Source organism: Zingiber officinale, chromosome 4B (genome assembly GCF_018446385.1).
Source record: "Zingiber officinale cultivar Zhangliang chromosome 4B, Zo_v1.1, whole genome shotgun sequence".
Classification (NCBI taxonomy): Eukaryota; Viridiplantae; Streptophyta; class Magnoliopsida; order Zingiberales; family Zingiberaceae; genus Zingiber; species Zingiber officinale.
The window spans coordinates 50,953,784-50,973,765 of NC_055993.1; the positions used below are offsets into that span (position 1 = coordinate 50,953,784).

General features: G+C 42.5%; 1 protein-coding gene across 1 annotated transcript in view; it reads left to right on the forward strand.

Annotated features, from left to right (window-relative positions):
- LOC121978249 overlaps nt 1–15,099 on the forward strand; it is a gene marked incomplete at its 5' end in the record, with an annotated part of 43,288 nt that extends 28,189 nt beyond the window's left edge. The window contains one exon of the mRNA XM_042530619.1: nt 14,859–15,099. Coding sequence (XP_042386553.1) covers nt 14,859–14,918 — 60 coding nt within the window. The remainder of the gene's footprint in view (nt 1–14,858) is intronic.
- Nucleotides 15,100–19,982: the final 4,883 nt, after the last annotated feature.

The window sequence follows — 19,982 nt, forward strand, 5'->3', positions numbered from 1 at the left end:
AGGGCTATATACATCACTATGTATAAGTCCTAACAATTTATTAACTCGTTCGATTTGTCCACTAAATGGACTTTTATTCGTTTTACCTAATAGACAAGATTCACTTACCTCATATGATTCAAAATCAAATGAGTTCAAAATTCATCTTTATGGAGTTGAGATATATGTTTCTCATTTATATAACCCAAGGTACAATGCATATGTTTGGTTTAAATCATTGGATTTTAATCGTTTTGTATTTATATTATAGTAAACATAGAGTCCATTCATTAAATGTGCACTAGAATAGAACATATCATTTAAATAAATAGAATAATATTTATTCTTTATTGTAAATAAAAACCTTTCTTGTCCCAACAAGAAATATTTATAATGTTTTTAGTCAAAGCAAACACATAATAACAATTCTCAAGTTCTAAAACAAACCAACAAAAATAAAAAAAGGATCCTACAACTATAGCAGTAAGTCTTGCACAATTGCCAACTCATAGGTCCACTTCACCATTTGTGATCTACTCTTTCTTAGATTATGCACATTAGTACAAATGTGAGAAGCAATCCGGTATCTAATACTCATGATAAAGTAGTTATAACATAAATACCTGAGGCGAAAGTCTCACTTTCCTTCTTTTTTCAATTCCTATAGCTATACCTTGCAATTCCTATTCTTGTATCCAGTTTGACCACAGTGGAAGCAAGTTCTTTAGCCGTCGCTGCCCCCTCTCCCCGCCTTTGGGTTTTAATGCAGAAGACTTTACCTTACCTTTGGTTTGAGTCTTACCCTTACCTCTGGACTTGCATTTTCCTTTACACTGTTGCACCATCAATATGGTATTGGGCTTGGTCTTCTTAAGATTCAGTTCAGTAGTTTTCAACATGCTTAACATCTCAGGTAAGGATTTACCAATTTCATTAATGTTGTAATTCATGACAAATTGACTATAGCTTTTATGCAACAATTGCAGAACTAAGTGGCCAACTCTTAGCCCAATGGGAAGCCTAGCCTGTCAAGGTTCTCAACGTATCCAATCAGCTTAAGAACATAAGTTTCTACAGGGCTTCCTTATGTCATCTTGCATGAAAATAAGGCCTTTGATACTTCAAACCTTTCATGCCTTGTCTACTCTTGATATAGTCATTTTAAATGTTCAACCATATTAAAAGCATCGATGTTCTTGTGTTGTTTCTAAAGCTTAGAGTTCATGATGACAAACATAAGACATGATACATCTAATGCATCATCTATATATTTTTTATAAGCATCCTTATCAGCACGAGAGACAGTAGAAGCAGGTGGTTTAGGAATGAACTGCTCTAGGACATATAGTTTCTTTTCTTTTTTTGAGGACAATCCTCAAATTCCGGTACTAGTCTAGGAAATTAGTTCCATTGATCTTGTCCTTCGCAAGGATAGATTGTAGTGATAGGGTATTTGACATATTTACAAACATGGTAATCTACAACAATAATAAGTGTAGAAAATAAGTATTATATTTAAAATTCACTTAATTGGGTCTTTACTTAAATGATACTCCCACTAAATTATAAAATTGAGTAAGAGCAAGTCATGGATGTGGGCAAATATAGTTTGCCTACACTACTAGCCCCAAACTCAATAGTGTTTACATTTTAGTGGACCAAAATTCATATTTTACCTTATCTTGAGTTAGCTTCGTCTAATCGCCCAAGATTTGGTTATTTAGGTAGGTAACATTTACTAATTGCATTAAATACAACTCTTTGGATAATTAGGTGAACAAAACAATATTTTCTTTGCCCATCTAATGGTGCATTTCCTAACTTTATGCCTCTAAGTTCTCAATCTTATTGAGATAACTTAGTTAAGTCACACCTAATGTTTGATAAGATGAATATCAAAATTATCCTATCACATTCTACCAAGATAAATAGATGCGCTTTACTTTGGTAAACCTGTCTACTATTGATCAAGGCATTAATGAGTATCAAACTTCGGTAGGTATCAAAAATTTACTTATTTTTAGTAATTTAACAATTTAATATGCATCACATATATCGCATAAGCATGACATTTATTAACATACATCACATAAGTAGAAAATAAACGTGACATGGTTATGACCTATCTAATACGAACTTCTTGAGTCAATGAGAGAATTGAAAGGTCAACCTAAGGGAATTGCATCTTCTCCAAGTGCTTCCTTGATTGTCAACCAAAGGGAATTGCATCTTTCCTATGCTTCAACGATTAATGTGTTGTTGGACTCCTCAATTACAACCTTGTAGTCTAGTAATGCACTAGCATTATTTTAATTTATACATTACATTTAAAAGAAACCTTGAGTTACATTATAGGGGAGTTAGATGAGAAGAGAATTTTTACAATAGGAGATGTGAGGATAAAAGGCACGACATGCAGACCGTATTAATTTTATAACAATCACTCACACAATCTAATCATATCGGTTAAAGGATCATAACCTTGCACCATGCCATATATCACATGTATTAATTTTATAACATCATTTTTATTATGATTCCAATTAATGATTTATGTCGCAAAACCATACGGGGTCCAAGGAGAAGCACCCCTGGCGACAAACCTACTAGCCGGTTAGTGGGCGCCTTTCGGGGGATCGAGGGCGGAGCCCTCGAAAGGCAAACGATTTTCCTTAACTCATTAAATGAGTTGCTATCATATTTCCCTTTGATATTAACAATCGAATTTCATAAATTATTCATAACAGATTGATCCATTATTATAATCATATCACAATTTCAATTATATACTGAATGATTAATATTTCACAATTTTTTCACAATAGAGGTATGAAAGTGCTTAGAGAAACAAGGCAATAATGGCTTACAAAATTATTTAACATGATATTGAAAACGAAAAAAATGCCTGATCAATGGAGGATAAGTACTTTAATTCCCTTATATAAGAATAAGGGAGACGTACAAAATTGTACAAACTATAGGGGTATTAAACTAATGAGTCATACTATGAAACTTTGAGAAAAAGTAATAGAAAAAATATTAAGGAAGGAGACAACAGTGACAGAAAATCAATTTGGGTTCATGCCTGGAAGGTCGACAATAGAAGCTATACATCTTCTTAGACAATTAATTGAAAAATATCGGGAGCAAAAACAAGATCTACACATGGTATTCATTGACTTAGAAAAAGCGTATGATAGAGTCCCAAGAGAAATTATATGAAGAACGTTAAAAAAGAGAGATGTTAACATAACATATATTAAACTAATTAAGGATATATATGAGGATATAATGACAAGAGTGAAAACGTAAGGTAGATTAACATAAGCATTTTCCATAAAAATATAGTGAAATTAAGAATCAACTCTAAGTCTCTATCTTTTACACTAATCATGTATGAACTCACTGGGTACATCCAAGATACAGTATTGAGATGCATTTTATTTATAGATGATATTATTTTAATAGATGAGACACATAAAGGAGTAAATGCTAAACTCAAATTTTAGCGGGAAATACTAGAAGTGAAAGATTTTAGGCTTAGTAGAATAAAGATAGAATATATGAAATTTAAGTGTAGCAATATTAGATATAATGAGATAATTGTTAAGATAGGAGATAACGAGTTATCTATAATTGAGAATTTTAAGTATTAGGGGTTAAGCCTGCTATGTTATATCGAGCTAAATGTTAGATTATAAAGCGAGCATATGAGCGGAAGATAAGAGTTGCAAAAATAAGAATGTTAAACTGGAGGTACAGAGATACAAGGATTTATATGATAAGAAATAAAAATATTAAAGAGAAAATAGGGTTGTACCTATTGAGGAAAAACTCCAAGAGACACGTTTAAGGTGATACAGGCATGTACTTAGACGAACAATGACCGTCCGACGACTTGATTCTTCATGCCCGCGGCACCTCCTTCCGCTCGGCCATTACGCATCGCTTATTTGAGCGGAACCTCGTCCCCGCCAGGTACCTTTACTATCAAATTTCCCTTTCTCGAAGTCCGGCCGGCTCGCCTTTTCCGTGAGCCACCGGACCTTCGACCTCCTCTCGGCTGACTCCTTCTTATGGGTTCCGGATTTTATCGCGGATCACTTGCCTTCCTCTCGAGTCTAGTCGGGAGGCAAAGTCCGACCGATGGATCGCCGATCCGTCGAACAATGATCATTGCCTTAGGCCGCTCGCCAGCGTAAAGATGCTCATCCGCGGGCGATATCTCGCTCGTCCGCGATACTTTGTCCATGCCTTGTACTTTCTGGGAATCGATGTCCGTTGTTCTCCCACACTACCCATCACGTGCTCTGCGCAAGGTAAGGGGAGCTCATTAAATGCGGCTAGTAACCGGCTGACACGTGGCGACCGTGCATTTGTCAGAGTATGGCGGTTGCGTCACTTCCGATGGGACAGCACTTGAAACGGACGATCCGATGACAACCTCGATATCGACGACCTGGATCGGACGGTGGAGATCGTTTCCGGGCGGCGATATAAGATCCTTGACTTCGTTTCCGCCGCATTTCGTCTTCTTCGTTTCCAGACTCCTGTCATTCCCCCTCTCGCCGGCGACCTTGTTCTCAGACTTTCCGACGATCACACGGCTTCTTCCGGTCATCTTCCTCGCTTGTAAGAGCCTTTTTCTCGCTTCAGACACATTCTTCTTTCTGTTAATCATCCTTTTCAGCCGATTTTCTTCCATTGCTTGAACCATCCTCTTCTATCCCGCGTTCTGGCCTTTCGATCATGACCAGTACCTCGCAGCCGACCGGCGGTGCTCCGGGTCTTTGGTACTCGAACATGGAAAGTCAGTTCGACGAGGAAGACGCCATGCGCCTCACTCGAGCATATGACCTACCGATCGACCACGAAATAGGGTTAGCCACGCCTTCCGATCGGCCTAACGATCCTCCGCCCGGCACTGTTGTCTTCTTCCGGGATCAATTCCTGGCCGGACTACGTTTTCCTCCTCATAAGTTTTTCTTAGAAGTTTGCAACTATTTCCACATTCCGCTCGGCCAAGTAGTTCCCAATTCTATTAGGTTGCTGAGCGGAGTGGTAGTTTTGTTCAAACTGAACGGCATTCCCTTAACCCCAAAAATCTTCCACTACTTCTACTATCCCAAGCAAGCCGAGTGGGGCACCTTTGTTTTCCAATCTAGGATAGGCTTCGTCCTTTTCGATAATATGCCGAGCTCCAACAAACACTGGAAGGAGCATTTTTTCTATATACGCTTTCCCGAGCGGCCTACTTTCCGCACCAAGTGGCAGACGGCTATGCCTGCGCAACCGGAGCTCGGCAAGTTTAGAGGTGACGCAGACTATCTCCATGCAGCCGAACAGCTAGTCGGTCAGCGCTATCACATTGACAAGATGCTTCTCCCAGGAGTAATGCATATATTCGGCTTGTCTTCTACACCAGCCGATCTGCCTTGTAGCATGAGTAAGCTTCCCTATCTTCCCCTTTATTTTGTTCTAACTGATTTATTCTCTGTTTTTGCAGCTGAGGTCATGTGGCGGGCCAGAGCCACCGAGAAGGTCAAACTGAAAGCCGCTCGGATTGAGGCGGTGACGAGCAAGGAGGCCAGGCAGTCGATGGCCGCTCTGGAGAAGGCCAAGAAATCGCTAGAAGCCGAACGGAAACGAGCCACTGATCTGGCGAGCAAGGTCGTTCGGCTTGAAACAATGATTAAGCAGCGAGACAAGGAGATCCAGACGGCGACCACTCGGAAGCAACAGGCCATCAACGACATGGACCACATGAAGGTGGAGATCAGGGGGCTGGAGCAACGCATCAAGGACCTGGATGCTCTGCTGGCCACCGAAAAAGAGAGCCGCTCGGCTGATCTCCAAAGATTCGATGGAGACTTGAAGGATCTCCAAGCTGCTAGCGACGCTGCCCATGCCGCGCTCAAGGAATATCAAGAGGGGGAGTCGGCCCGCTCGGACGAAGTGAGGAAGGCGTTCCTCCGCTCGGAAGACTTCGGAGAGAAGTTTACCGATAAGATATCCCTCACGTTCGAGGAGGCAATCAAGGCGGCGGTGGGCTATCTGAATACCAAAGGTCACCTGTCTGCCGAGCTGACCATCCCCCTCGAGGATCTGGCGAGCGTGATGGACGCCATCCCCGACGCTCTTTTTGATTTTGATGTGTGAGGCGCGTTTCTGTAAACTTTTTTGAATTCCCGCCGTTCGGCCCCGCTTATCTTTGTAATGACTTTTTTGAATTGCATATTAGATAATCTTCGCCTTTTTAATTCCGCTTAACCATCTGTTGCTTCGAGCCTCACCTCAAAGGGGTTTTTGCTGGATTTTCGCAAGGCCTCCCGCTTGGACGTTTATAGACGCCGGCTCGTCCCTCGATATTTATCGTCGGAGCTCGACGGCGCGGATATTTATAGCCGGTCGGCGCGGCTCTTGATTTTTAACGACGGGGCTCGTCGGTTCGTCCGCTCGGATTATTTATAGACGCCGGCTCGTCTCTCGATATTTATCGTCGGAGCTCGACGGCGCGGATATTTATAGCCGGTCGGCGCGGCTCTCGGTATTTATCGTCGGGGCTCATCCGCTCGGATTATTTATAGACGCCTGCCTCTCGATATTTATCGTCTGAGCTCGACAGCCATGATATTTATAGCCGGTCGGCGTGGCTCTCGATTTTAACGACGGGCTCGCCGGTTCGTCCTCCGATTATTTATAGGCCTCTCGATATTTATCGTCTGAGCTCGAGCGGATATTTATAGCCGGCGCGGCTCGATTTTAACGACGGCTCCGGTTCGTCCGCCGGATTATTTATGACGCCTGCCTCTCGATATTTATCGTCTGAGCTCGACGCGGATATTTATAGCCGGCCGTGACTCGATTTTAACGACGGGCTCGCTTGGTCCGCCGGATTATTTATAGACCGCCTCTCGATATTTATCGCCTGAGCTCGACCGGATATTTATAGCCTGGGCCTCGATTTTAACGACGGGCTCGCTTGCTCAAGTGAGACTACACACCCTACCGAACTGCCTTCGCTGCCTAGCTTGGCTGAAAGCCATATACCCACGATCGGCTCGAGCCTTCACATCGAGCGCTTGGCTTGTATATAATCCTCCCCGAGGTAGTCTCGGCTAAAATATACCTGGCCGAGCGGCTCAGGCCTTCGCTCCAGGCAATAACCTCCCTCTATCATCCTGAACAGCGCAGGGTTTTGGTTTCCTTCCTGCCACACTAGTATGCAGCCCGGCCGAACAGCTCGGGGTCTTCGATTTCGAATGCAGCTTATATTCTATACGCAGCCCGGCCGAACGGCCTGGGGTCTTCGGGTTACGACGATAATGCCTTATATTCGCTTTTTTGACTTTTCATCTCTGCATTTCAAGTATTTAGTCGAAAAAAGTACACAAGATGATTTACATAGGCACACCTTTCACCCTGCCCGGTAAGGCTGGAGGTGGTTCGCGCTCCACGGCCTATCTAGCTGGCGACCTTCCTCATCTTCCAAATAATACGCACCCGAGCGGAGCTTCTCGATGATTTTGAAGGGACCTGCCCACGGAGCTTCAAGTTTGCCGACGTCGCCGACCGGCTTGACTTTCTTCCAGACAAGATCGCCGACCTGGAACGATCTGGGAATGACGCGCCGGTTGTAGTTTTGCTTCATCCGCTGACGGTATGCCATCAGCCGAACGGACGCCTTTGCCCTCTCTTCTTCTACCAAGTCCAGCTCCATGTTTCTTCGTTCGGCGTTGTCATCATCGTAGCTCTGGATTCGGGCTGACTCAACGCCGACTTCAACCGGGATGACAGCCTCACCGCCATATACCAAATGGAACGGTGTGACTCCTGTCCCTTCTTTTGGCGTCGTTCGGATGGCCCACAAGACGCTCGGCACTTCATCCGGCCAACTCCCTCCCAAATGGTCGAGCCGAGCGCGCAGAATACGAAGAATTTCCCGGTTGGCGACTTCAGCTTGACCGTTGCTCTGAGGATAGGCCACGGACGTGAAATGTTGCTCAATGCCGTAGCTTTTGCACCAATCCTCTAACATCTTCCCTGTGAACTGCCGCCCGTTGTCGGACACTAGTCGGCAAGGGATGCCGAACCGACAAATGATGTGTTGCCAGATGAATTTTTTAACCATTTGTTCAGTGATCTTTGCCAGCGGCTCCACCTCCACCCACTTGGAGAAATAGTCTACCGCCACTAGTAAGAATTTCCTCTGCCCGGCCGCCATCGGAAATGGACCCACAATATCCATTCCCCATTGATCGAACGGACATGAGACGATTGATGCCTTCATCTCCTCTGCCGGTCGGTGGGAGAAGTTGTGATACTTCGGCATGAAAGGCATGTAGACATCGTCCGAGTGGCATCTGTTTGTAAAAAAAGTATCCGGCCAAGACGATCTTCTTGGCCAATGGCGCCCGCCCGGATGACCCCGCATGATCCTTGATGTACTTCGGAGGATGTAAGTCGAGTCCTCCGAGCTTACACATTTCAGAACAAAAGTAGAAAGCTTTGTAAAGTCGATCTCCGAGAGTGTAAACCACTCTTCTTCCGAGGAGTCAATGCATATTCATCTCGAGGGTGGTGCCCGAACGAAGAAATTCTATAATAGGTGTCCTCTAGTCGCTTGGAAACGCGAGGCCTCGCATCCGTCCATACGCGCCACCGGCAGCTGCTTTTTCAATCGTTCTTTGAATGGCGACGGCTATTGAGCTCATGAGTTGGCTAACTCATCGGCGCTCGTTCTCCGCTCGGGAATCTTCAATAAGCACCTCTGAAAGTAGTTTGAGTTTTCAAAGGCCTCGTCAGAGTTTAAGCCAACACGCTTGATTTCAAAGGTGCTTGAAGTCGCGAGCGCCAACCGTGAATCCGAACGGTGTTACCCGACCGGCCCCACATGCCGTCAATCCGGCCATGAGGGCCTCATACTGCCTATCATTGGTAGCTTTATAATCTAGCGACGGATAGGTGCATCTTTTCTTCCGAGGTGAGTAGTAATATTCCGATCCCACTTCCGAGCCGAGTGGAGGATCCATCCACATATATTCTCCACATAGCTTCCGCCTCGGCCTTTGCACTTGGTCACAAAATCAGCCAAGGATTGGGCTTTAATAGCCGAGCGAGGGTATTGGACGTCAAATTCACTTAATTCATTCGTCCACTTGATAAGCCGTCCGGATGCTTCAGATTCAACAAGACTCTTCCAAGTGGACTGTTCGTCCGGACAATGATGGTGTGAGCCAAGAACTCGACGGCGCCGAGCGGCTAGAACCAAAGCAAAGGCCAACTTCGGAGCCTTGTAACGAGATTCAACATCTTTAAAATGTGGCTTAGAAAATACACCTACCGCCCTCACAAGTGCCGAGCCTACAACATGCTCAATTGACGATACATATCTAGTGACTCACCCACGATCGGCTTGGCAAGACAGCAGAGAATTTAGATATGTTTTCAACTCTTCAAATGCTCGGTCACACTGCTCATCCCATGGAACTTAGTAGCCTCAGCAGGATCTTGAAGAATGGCAGCTCCGGCGGTTTGGAGATGAATCGACAAAGCGCTTATCCGACCGGCCAACCGTGCACTTCCCTTGTGTTTCTAGGAGGAAGCATGTCTTGCAGAGCTTTCACCTTGCTGGGTTCACCTCGCTCGGTCACTATATATCCCAAGAAACGCCTCCTTTTGCTCGAACAGCACTTCGGGGATTTAGCTGACTCCATATTTGCATAGCGTTCGGAAGGTTTCTTCCACGTCCTTAAAGAGATCCGCAGCTCGGACGGATTTAATAAGAATGTCGTCCACATAAACTTCATTCCGCCCGATTTATCACATTAATATCTGTTGATTGATGATGACAAATACCCACAAATTTATCACAATATGATCGTCATCAGCTAGCACTTCTTTTCTTGAGAAATGGTGAATTATCCAGCAGGAGGCGTCAAGCATGCAAATTAATTCACAACCGTAGAGTCCACCACCTGATCTATCCGGGGCAGGGATAAAATCTTTGGGGCATGCTTTGTTTAAGTCCCGAAAGTCGATGCAGACCTCCACTTGCCGCCTTTGAGACTAATACCACGTTAGCCACCACTGAACCGACTTCAGATGTGGGCCTCCAAGTTTCTCTACTTCCGCCCGGATGATTGACCGCCGCACCGAAATCCTTTTTCTCGCTCATCGCCGAGGTCCGGCCGGACGCAACTCTTTACGCGCTACGCCGGCGAGAAATTCATGTGTCAACCAGACGAACACATCATGATTTCGCCGGAGGCATCGGATCAGCTCCTGCTTCTCCTCCGGATCAGAGGCAACAAAGTCGTGGCCTCCGATCGGGTGATGAATCGCACCTCCTCTTTTCCTCATAAATTAAGGCGGGTGGCTTTTCGGTGATAGCATTTACCTCGATCTGAGGCGCCTTCCTAGTGGAGTTGGATTCCGCTCGACCATCTCTACGTAACACCGCCAGTCATGAATCTCCCCGCATTTCTCCCACCTTGTCTTCGACGGGAACTTCATCTGGTGGAAGGTCGAGACGACCGCTGAACCATCGATCTGGCCGTCCCCAAACGACGTTAGAGGACGATGGAGAGTCGACACCACGGTTTATTGTCCCGGTCCTCCCGAGCAACTGCCTCCCAGAGGTGGCTACCGGATCCGTCTGACCGCAGCATTGCCGTGAACCCGTAGAGCGGGTCGCATGGCAATCGGCTCGATCAATTGCAATGATCGAACGCCTTCTAAATACGATGTCGACCGAGCTCCCAGTGTCAACAAATGCGTGAATGGTGTAATTTGCTATTACGCTTTAATGAGCAAGCGTCGGGGCACTTCTACTCCTTCTAAGTCCCCGGGTCCGAAAGTGATTTCCGGTCCACTTGCTTGTTCTTGGCAACACCGACTGCGTGGATCTGCGTGCCGGACGCCCGCCTTTCGGGCTCGATTGAGTCTCCTCCTGTCGGCCCACCAATAACGCCCCGGGAAGTATTGCTCCTATTTTCCTCCTCCCAGTGGACGCCGGAAACTTTCACCTGAATCTGAGAATCAGAGATGGAGGAAGCTGGAAGACTCTCTATTGTTACTTTGACGCAAGAAGAGATGGATTTGCTCGTCAACGCTTGAGCACAAAGAATTCTGCAGCAACAACAATAACAACAAGGAGCCCGGTGGTACTGTGCCACTACCTAATCCCATCACGTCTACAATGGCACACCAGAGGGAGAGAGTGCCCAGGGAGGAAGGCCTGGTTCATTTGGCGCGTGCATCTCATTCATCGGCTGCCCGCCACCGAGCTCTTTTCCGCACACCGCTTGAGCATATGGACCAAGAGGAGCCCCACTGGGAGTCCTCTTGAGAAGCACCTGTTCGGAAAAGGAGAAGGGGAAAGGCTCCTGCATATCCGGTTTGTCACAAGGAACCGTATGCACGCCGCCAGTGACCTTCTTGATTGAAACGTTGTATATAGGCCCAGAGCGTTTCTTTCGATCCTTGCTTCAGGGAGAAGAAGATGACACTCATCTTCTGGTAGCGTCGGCTTCTGGCGAAATGATGTAAGAATGCAGCTCAGAAGTCCTTGAAGCTGCATATAGATCCATCTGACAATCGTCTGAACCAACGCTGCGCCGATCCAGAGAGGGTAGTAAGAAAGACTCGACACTTTACCCCGTCGGTGTACTGATGCAGCGTGGCTTAATTATCGAACCTATCCAGATGATCATCTGGATCGATCGATCCGTTGTATGTACCGATCGCCAGCGGGGGTATAGTGTCTAGACATAGGGTCTTGTAAAATCTCCTCAGAGAACTACCGATTGATCCGTTCGGGCGACGCGTTGCTTCAGGGCGCCTTGCCTTTTCGTGCATCCCGAATGGGAGCATCATTCGAAGACGATCTCCGCTCTTGATTCACCTGGGCGTGCTTCCGCTCGGCCACGGACGCAGATGTTGCTTGTTGCTCGTGCCGTTCATTCGCTGCTTTCTGTTTTGTTCCACAAGTTTGGCGGCCCTGAGCTTCGAGTTCTTCCGTCGAAAGCGCCACCGTATGTTGTCGTCCAGCTTCGTCCATTGTTTCCAGTCGGATGCAGGAGCGTTCCCACAGACGGCGCCAATTTGATCATGTCCGAACCAGGAGCCAACGGACACTGGGCACGCGGCGCACTACTAGTCGATGGGGTGAATCTTCGGCTGGTCGAACGAAGCTCCGGCGATCCTGCACGAAAGTCTAGCCGGGAAGGGGTTCCCGGCGACGACCCTCCGACGCTCAAGTCAGGTAAGTGATGGAGAAAGTGGCTGCCAAATTTGTATCATGCGTACCTTTGGCGAAGTAATAGTCTCTTTATATAGGACGGAGAAGGAACTGATGCACGCCCGCCGATGTGCGTACGTGTCAGCAACCCATACCATGGTATGCACTTGTTAGAGAGCTTACCTGACACCATGCTGCCACAGTCCGAGCATGTTCTTTGATGGGACGGCAGGACCACCCGTTGTCAGACTAGAAGTATGGCATAGCCATACGACTTGACCGTCGAAGATGTCCCCGCTTTTACCCACCGTCGACTGGGTGTCCGCCCGCCAGTGACGATGAACGCCGTCCGACGGCCTTGATTCTTTCATACCGTCCGGCACCTCCTTCCGCTCGGCATTACACACCGCTTTATTTGAGGCCGGAACTCGGTCCTGCCAGGTGCCTTTACTATCAAATTTCTTCTTCCCGGCTCGCCCTTTTCCGGCGAGCCACTGGACCCTTTGACCTCCTCTCAGCGTTGACTCCTTCTTATGGGGTTCCGGATTTTTACCGCCGGATCAGAGGGAAACACTAGAAGGGAAAGGTTTTAAGGTTAGTAGATTAAAGACAGAATATATGGAATTTAAGTTTAGCAATATTAGAAGTAATGAAACAATTGTTAAGATAGGAGAGGACGAGTTGCTTGGAACCGAGCGATTTAAATATTTAGGATCATTTTTACAAAATGATGGAGGGATTGAGAGAGATGTCTTACATAGAATACAAGCAGGATTGGTGAAATGGAGGGGAGCGTCGAGTGTTTTATGTGACCGTAAAGTACCTCTAAAACTTAAAGGTAAGTTCTATAAAACCGCAGTTAGACCTGCTATGTTATATGGAGCTGAATGTTGGGCTATGACTGAAGATGAGAGTTGCAGAGATGAGGATGTTAAGGTGGATGTGTGGGCATACGAAGATGGACAAAATAAGAAATGAGAGCATTAGAGAGAAAGTCGGAGTTGCATCTATTGAGGAAAAATTCCGAGAGACACGTTTAAGATGGTACAGACATGTACTTAGACGATCAATAAATGCTCCAGTTAGGCGATGTGAAACTATGATAAACATGCATATCAAACGAGGAAGAGGAAGACCCAAAAAGACTTGGTTAGCAACAATAAAACAAGATAAAATTTATTTAAATATAGATGATGATATAATAGGAGATAGAGCTCAATGGCGTAAAAGGATTCATACAGCTGACCCCACCTAGTGGGAAAAGGCTTGGTTGTTGTTGTTGTTGTTGTGTTCACAACAGATTATCGCAAAAATATCAATCGTTATAAAACCACCATTGTTTAATTAGTCAAATGAAACCAGATTATAGCGTTCATATTATTGAATTAATATGAAGCTACAATCACTACTATTTCATACAAGATTAATCAAAACACCCATCAAAACCTCCCATAAAATCAAACGCCCATAAATCATTCATCTCCGATCACAATAAACATGTTCGTTTATATTAGATATAAAAATAAATAGTAAACAATGTAATTGAATTTACTAGTGGCTCTGATATTGTTGGGTTTCGTAGCAAAATAAAACATAAAATTAAATGCAGCGGCGAATTCAGGTTACATCGTTGGTTTAGAAATAATGTTATGTTTGGAAATAATATTACCTCTTGATGCGTAAACCCCTTTTTGTATATCTGGAGAGTCTAGTCGATCTCAGCATGATCAGTACATGCCTTTATTAGTATCCACATGAGCATAACCATCATTCGTCTCATGAGCATAATTGGAGAATCACAATATATCTATATCGTAGTGCTAGTTACTACATATAAATAAGTTTAGATAAAACTCTAACTTTTAAGGTTATCTTATCATATAAGATATGTTCGCCACCTCCCAAGTCTTATCTAATAAGGCTTCATGGCCAAGTCTTATCTAATAAGACTCAAATAAAATGTAGCTACGTCTTATCTAATAAGACTTTATCATACTAAGATATTATCTAATAACATGAGCTTAGTTTGGGTTTATTTGAAAAATCTAAATAAATATTAGATTAATTCAGTAATCCAATAAAATCCAATTAAATTAACGTGAGATTTTAATTGTATTCTCAACATCTTTCTAGTGGAATAAGATCCATGAATAATTCCTTGTACACTGTAAACATGGATTGTTTACTTCTTTCAGCTAATATTTTATCATTTGCGAGCTGATACTGGATCATGTCTTTTAATCGTAGTTTAATTTTTCTCTCCTGTATAATGAGTTAACTGCATAACACACCGACGTTTTGTACTATCCAAGAATTCTCCTCTCAATGTGATGGTATACTTGAAATCCATCATTTCCCTTGACCAACGAGGCCATGAGACACTTGTTAGATAATTCTGTGGAAATTTAAGTTAAGTCTACTTGGATAGGAAGGAGAAGAGGTGCAAAAGCAACACAAAATGTGTGAGCAATTTATGATTCTAACTGAATCAAGCCAGTGCTGGGACATTCATGGCTGCATACGCAACATCCTCTAGGGAATTCTATCGAAATTCATGTATAACAACGACGTAAACAGACATTCTTTTGCACAAATATATATTGCAATTGCCATGATGAGATTCTTGCTTTGTTGGCAGGTTAAGCACGTAATGGAGTTGCTCCATGAATCTGGCCCCTTCAAAGAAGGAATTGTATGAGCATCATAGCTTTGATTCCGCCTGGATTATGTTTAAGATAAATCATCGAAAGCGAAGCAGCACACAACATATGTTGTTTGTATCAGAGTTCCTCTTATTATCTAACCATCATTACTTAATTTATTTGTGATTTATAGTTAACGTAATATTTCATAAAAGACAAAGGAAATCGTCTTCATTAGTTTTTATGTACTGAAAATTTGTGTTGGTGACATTGCCTATGGTGTTTTTTGTTGGAACAAACAGAATAAAAGAAAAACAAAATAGTTATTCTTATAAAATCAAACAGATAAAGAAGGAAATGCATCTATTTATTTCTATGGTTTTTTTTTTCATTTTGATCAGGAAAACTCTACAAAGGTTTGTTTTAACAAAAAAACAATAATGATTGTCTAATGTTCAAAATGATAAATGTTTTAAAGAAATTCAAGACTTTAACAATTTTTCCAAAATTGATGACTTTTTGGTGAATAAATTTATAGTATGAGATGAGGGTGCTTTGGTAATCCAATCATATGTAATTGGATTTGGATATGTTTTTCCTTCTATCATTATTCTCTTTCGAAACTTTTCCCTTAAGCTCGTAACGCTGCCGGACTACTTCATTCAAGTGTGCAACGATCACTTTGATGGGGGATGTTGGGATTTCAACAGGTAGCTGTTCTCTTTAGCACCTCCATTGCTGCAAATTTATCGGTGTTCTTCAGAATGAAGAGCGATAGGTTGTATTTATTTTGGATTTATAGGGATTGTGTTAGGTTTGTGCTTGTAGTTGTTTATAAATACTTTCTTTTATTAATTGATATTGGTTTATTCCATGATCTATTTGTTTTATGTTGGTGTGACCTACTCCTAAATGGTTAAGTTCAATTTTAGGTTTTAATATTTGTGTAAAGGATTTAAATTAGATCTTGTATGTATATTTGATATGTTTTTAAGTTGTGTAGGAATTTGGCAAGACAAATATGGAGTTCGAGGAGTTCCGACTCAATGACATTAAGTGTTGATTGATGATGACTTGGTGTTGCCTAGGCAACACATTCAATGGCTTAGAGGTCAGAGGGAACTCAGAGAAGGTTGCATGAGTTATCTGAGTGACTAGAATAAAAGGCATTGAGATAGTGTTGGAGAAACTTGTGTAGCATGACTTGGCGTGGTCAAATTAGTTGGCTCGATGACTTGATGTTTGCTAAAGTTCAGAGAAAATTATATAAGAAATTTGAGGGTCGCAAAATGAGGAGAATGACGGCACAACATTAACAGTAGCAAGAAGAAGATGAACTATGTAGGGGAAAAGTGAAAGATGAGGACATGAGCGAGTGACTTAGTACATGTAAGGCAATTGAGAACCAAGGGCCGGAGATGACCTTGGTTGGCAAAGTCAAATTACGCAAGTAAATTCTTGTATAAGCTACGAGAGTTGAGGGACATGTATCTTTGAGAGAGAGGATATATCTCAACTTAGATAAAACTTGATTATTAGGATGATCGTAGCGAAGACTTCAGCTGATTGAAAGTGAATTTAATCTAGTGGGATGAGCTGATTATGTAGTTGAGTATTTTTGTTCATGACAGAATTAATTGGACAATCAACTAATATGTAGTCAATTGTTTAATGGTAAATTTAAGCCAACTGATGAAATTCAGAAGTCATTGATCTGACAAAGTTGCACTGCAACAGTTTGATGGCATGGGGGCTACAATGGATTTATGATGGATTTTGGCTGATTGAGATAGCCATGGGCGGACTAAAGGTTGAAGTGATTGGAAAATTAGTCGATGATGGATCTAGTTGAGTGATCTATGACAGACTAGCAGAGCAATAACTAAAGTTGAAGGAGTTTGAAGGTTATATAAAGAGGGCTAATGGAAGTGTTTGAGATACTCAAATATCCACCATAAGGGAATATCAATTCAAAGTCTAAAGTGTCCCTCAATCTCTTGACTAAGAGTCTGTCCATTATGAGAATATCTCCACAATTCTCATAATCATGTCCATACATATCCTCCGACAAGTGTCGACAAAAGGTCAAACACTCTCTGATCTGAAATATAGACTTCAAGACCTTGGGGTAAATGATCATATAGTCAAGGTCTTGAGCTACTTGATGAAGATAATATTAGTTGAGTCGACTAACCATTATCTTATAACACATTATACTACGATTGCTCCACTGAGATTCAGTAACATCTAGTGACGAGTCATGCACACAAGGGTAGAGGAGCACTATCACTAAATAGCCGGTAGAAATAACAATCAATCGATGTTCTGCTCCTTAAAGATCATTTTCTTCCATTTCCACTTTATAAGATTTGGATTTCATAGATGTTAATCAACTAACTCCACGTTCTCCGCATAATTGCGGGTCGTATAACTCTAGGTATCATCAAGGACATCTAACCATATCCTATCAGTGCGTGAGTCAGGATCTCCCATGGAACAACATTTGGCGAGTCAATCAATCATCACCTTATTTCAAGAACTCCTGATGACAAGTTATACAGAAAGAGGTAGAAAAATACCATCTCTCTAGAGCATGTCGAAATCATCAACAAAAGATGCTTTGTTCCCCGAAATTCATATTCGATGTTTTCCATCAAGTAACGGCTGGATCTCATAAGTGTTAAGCAGCTAGCTCAACACTTTTCCACATTAGTGGGGGTGTCTAGCCAAATGTACCTTCTGAGTTATCCAATCAGGTACATACAATCCATGGTCAAAGTCCCCATAGAATAGGATACATCGATTCTTTGTAGACTGGTCAAGCCAATATTAGTGTACATCTAATTTAGTCTATTCTACGTCTGTATAAGTTATGTATTCAACTATGTCTTCCAGGTTATCTAACCAGGCACGAGAAACTCAAAGGTCAGAAGCTCCATAAAATAGGATAGATTGGTCCTCTACTAACCGAACTAACAGAGTAAATTAGTTCTTTACTGACCGAACCAACAAGGGTATGTGACTCTAACTCTCGCCCAAATGGTAATAACAGAAACTAGTACTACTAATGGTATTGTAGGTGAAATCCCTTGAGGTTGTAATCCCTAATCTCTAGTAAGGTTTGATAGACCTAAACAGTGGTTGACCCACACATGTCATACATGTTATAAATAACTGAACAAGTACCAACAGAAGTGTATGATAACAGTATACAAACATATCTCCTATAGCTTTGAGATGTTATGTCGCTGCCCAGTCCCAAAACTCAAAAGTCACATCGAAAAAATAAATCAAGAAAATCCAAAAACACGAGAATCGTAAACTTGTGGCTCTGATACTAATAAATTACCACGCCCCAAGAATAAGGTTATTTAACAAAAATCAGGCAGCACCTCCCCTATAGCAGTGACAAATGAAACATGTATATAATGTCACAATGTTACTCACAAACTATTAACAGCAACTCACATGGCTGGAACTTACACAACCACACAATTGTATACACAGCTCATATGGTTGGAACAGAAAAATATAATCATGCAATTGTATAATAAGCAACCTATACAGTTGTAACAAAACATAGCGGAAGTCACAAAATATCGAATGCAAAACCACAAAACAACTAACTGCAAGTCGGCTCATCTTGACACAACAACATCAAACCAACTACAAGAAACCAAAAAGCTAAACTCCAAGTTCACATCGAGTTAGTATAATACCAAGTTCACAAATTCAAAACACAAATAAAGTAGGAAACAAAACTAGAAAAAATCCATCCTCGAATGTGACGTGACACTGACAGTCAAGATCCTCCAAGTGTCCTTGTACCATCTACCTATTCCCTAGAGAAAGAAAAATCAGTTCAAGGGATGGTGAGTGCTAGGACTCAGCAAGTAATAGACAAATAGTACATAAATATAATATAAATCTAGTGAACCAAAGGTATACAGTCTCATAGGGAAAAGTATCATGAACTATAGAAATATCATAATGAATGTCCATACCTGAATCCATATGCTAAGCTAGTAATAGTAAGTCAGGGATAGTGAGGAACTGCAATAGTACTACTCAAAATTACATGGGTAGCATGTGAAGTATATACATACTATCAAAAAATAAGGTAACTAACTCATCATATGTACGCATATCACATGGATACAATAAAATAACAGCATAAGTAAGCAAACAATATCATAACCAAATATAATAACAAAAGTGTATGTATGGATGGTCACTCCCTCTCATCTCTCTATACCACGACCCATGTATGGTCGAGAGGTCAGGATAATGACAACTGTACAATACTCTAGCAATCACTACTCTCGAGTGGCTGAGTGGACAGGTACATAGTAGCTAACTAGCTACGTAGCAATGGGGTTCCTGCTACTCGCAACTCTAGCTACCGCTACCCATGAGTGGCTGAGTGGGGGCACAACAGGACAAGAGACATCTGCTCCAGCTACCACTATCCAAGAGTGGCCGAGTGTGTGGCGCTGGCCAACTACTCACTCAACCATAAGGAAGACATAGTCATTGGTATGCATGCAATGACATGATAAGTAAGATGCAACAATCATCACATATATAATTAGAAATCAGGTATGCTACAGTGAGCCAACATGCTCAATAAAGTATGTGAATAAACAACAATCAAAGTAAGTAAACATGGTATCTAGTATCTGCTAAATATCATAGATGACAATGAGAGACTGTATAGATATGGATCCGATCAGCTCAAAGCAAGCAGGTAAGTATCAAGCTCAGAAAAAATACGAGTAGAGTCAAGATAAATACAACATCTATCTGAATATCTAGCTCATGCACTAAGGTCAAAGTACTAAAGAATCAAAGTAAGAAGTATCCGCCTTTATCTATCGATCATGCTAAACAATCTCACATCGAGATACTCGTCTGGAATCAAAGTCCTACAAATCACATGATGTATAGTTTAGCTAATCATGTCATGCCTTAACTAGCTAAACCTAGTTCCCAAAACCGACAAGGTAACCCACCATCACAATGATTATTAGTTCAACCCTAATTGCTGGTTTACCTCAACTAATCCAATATATGAATCCTTAATTACAATACATTCAATACTGCCAATAAGAAACTGTATA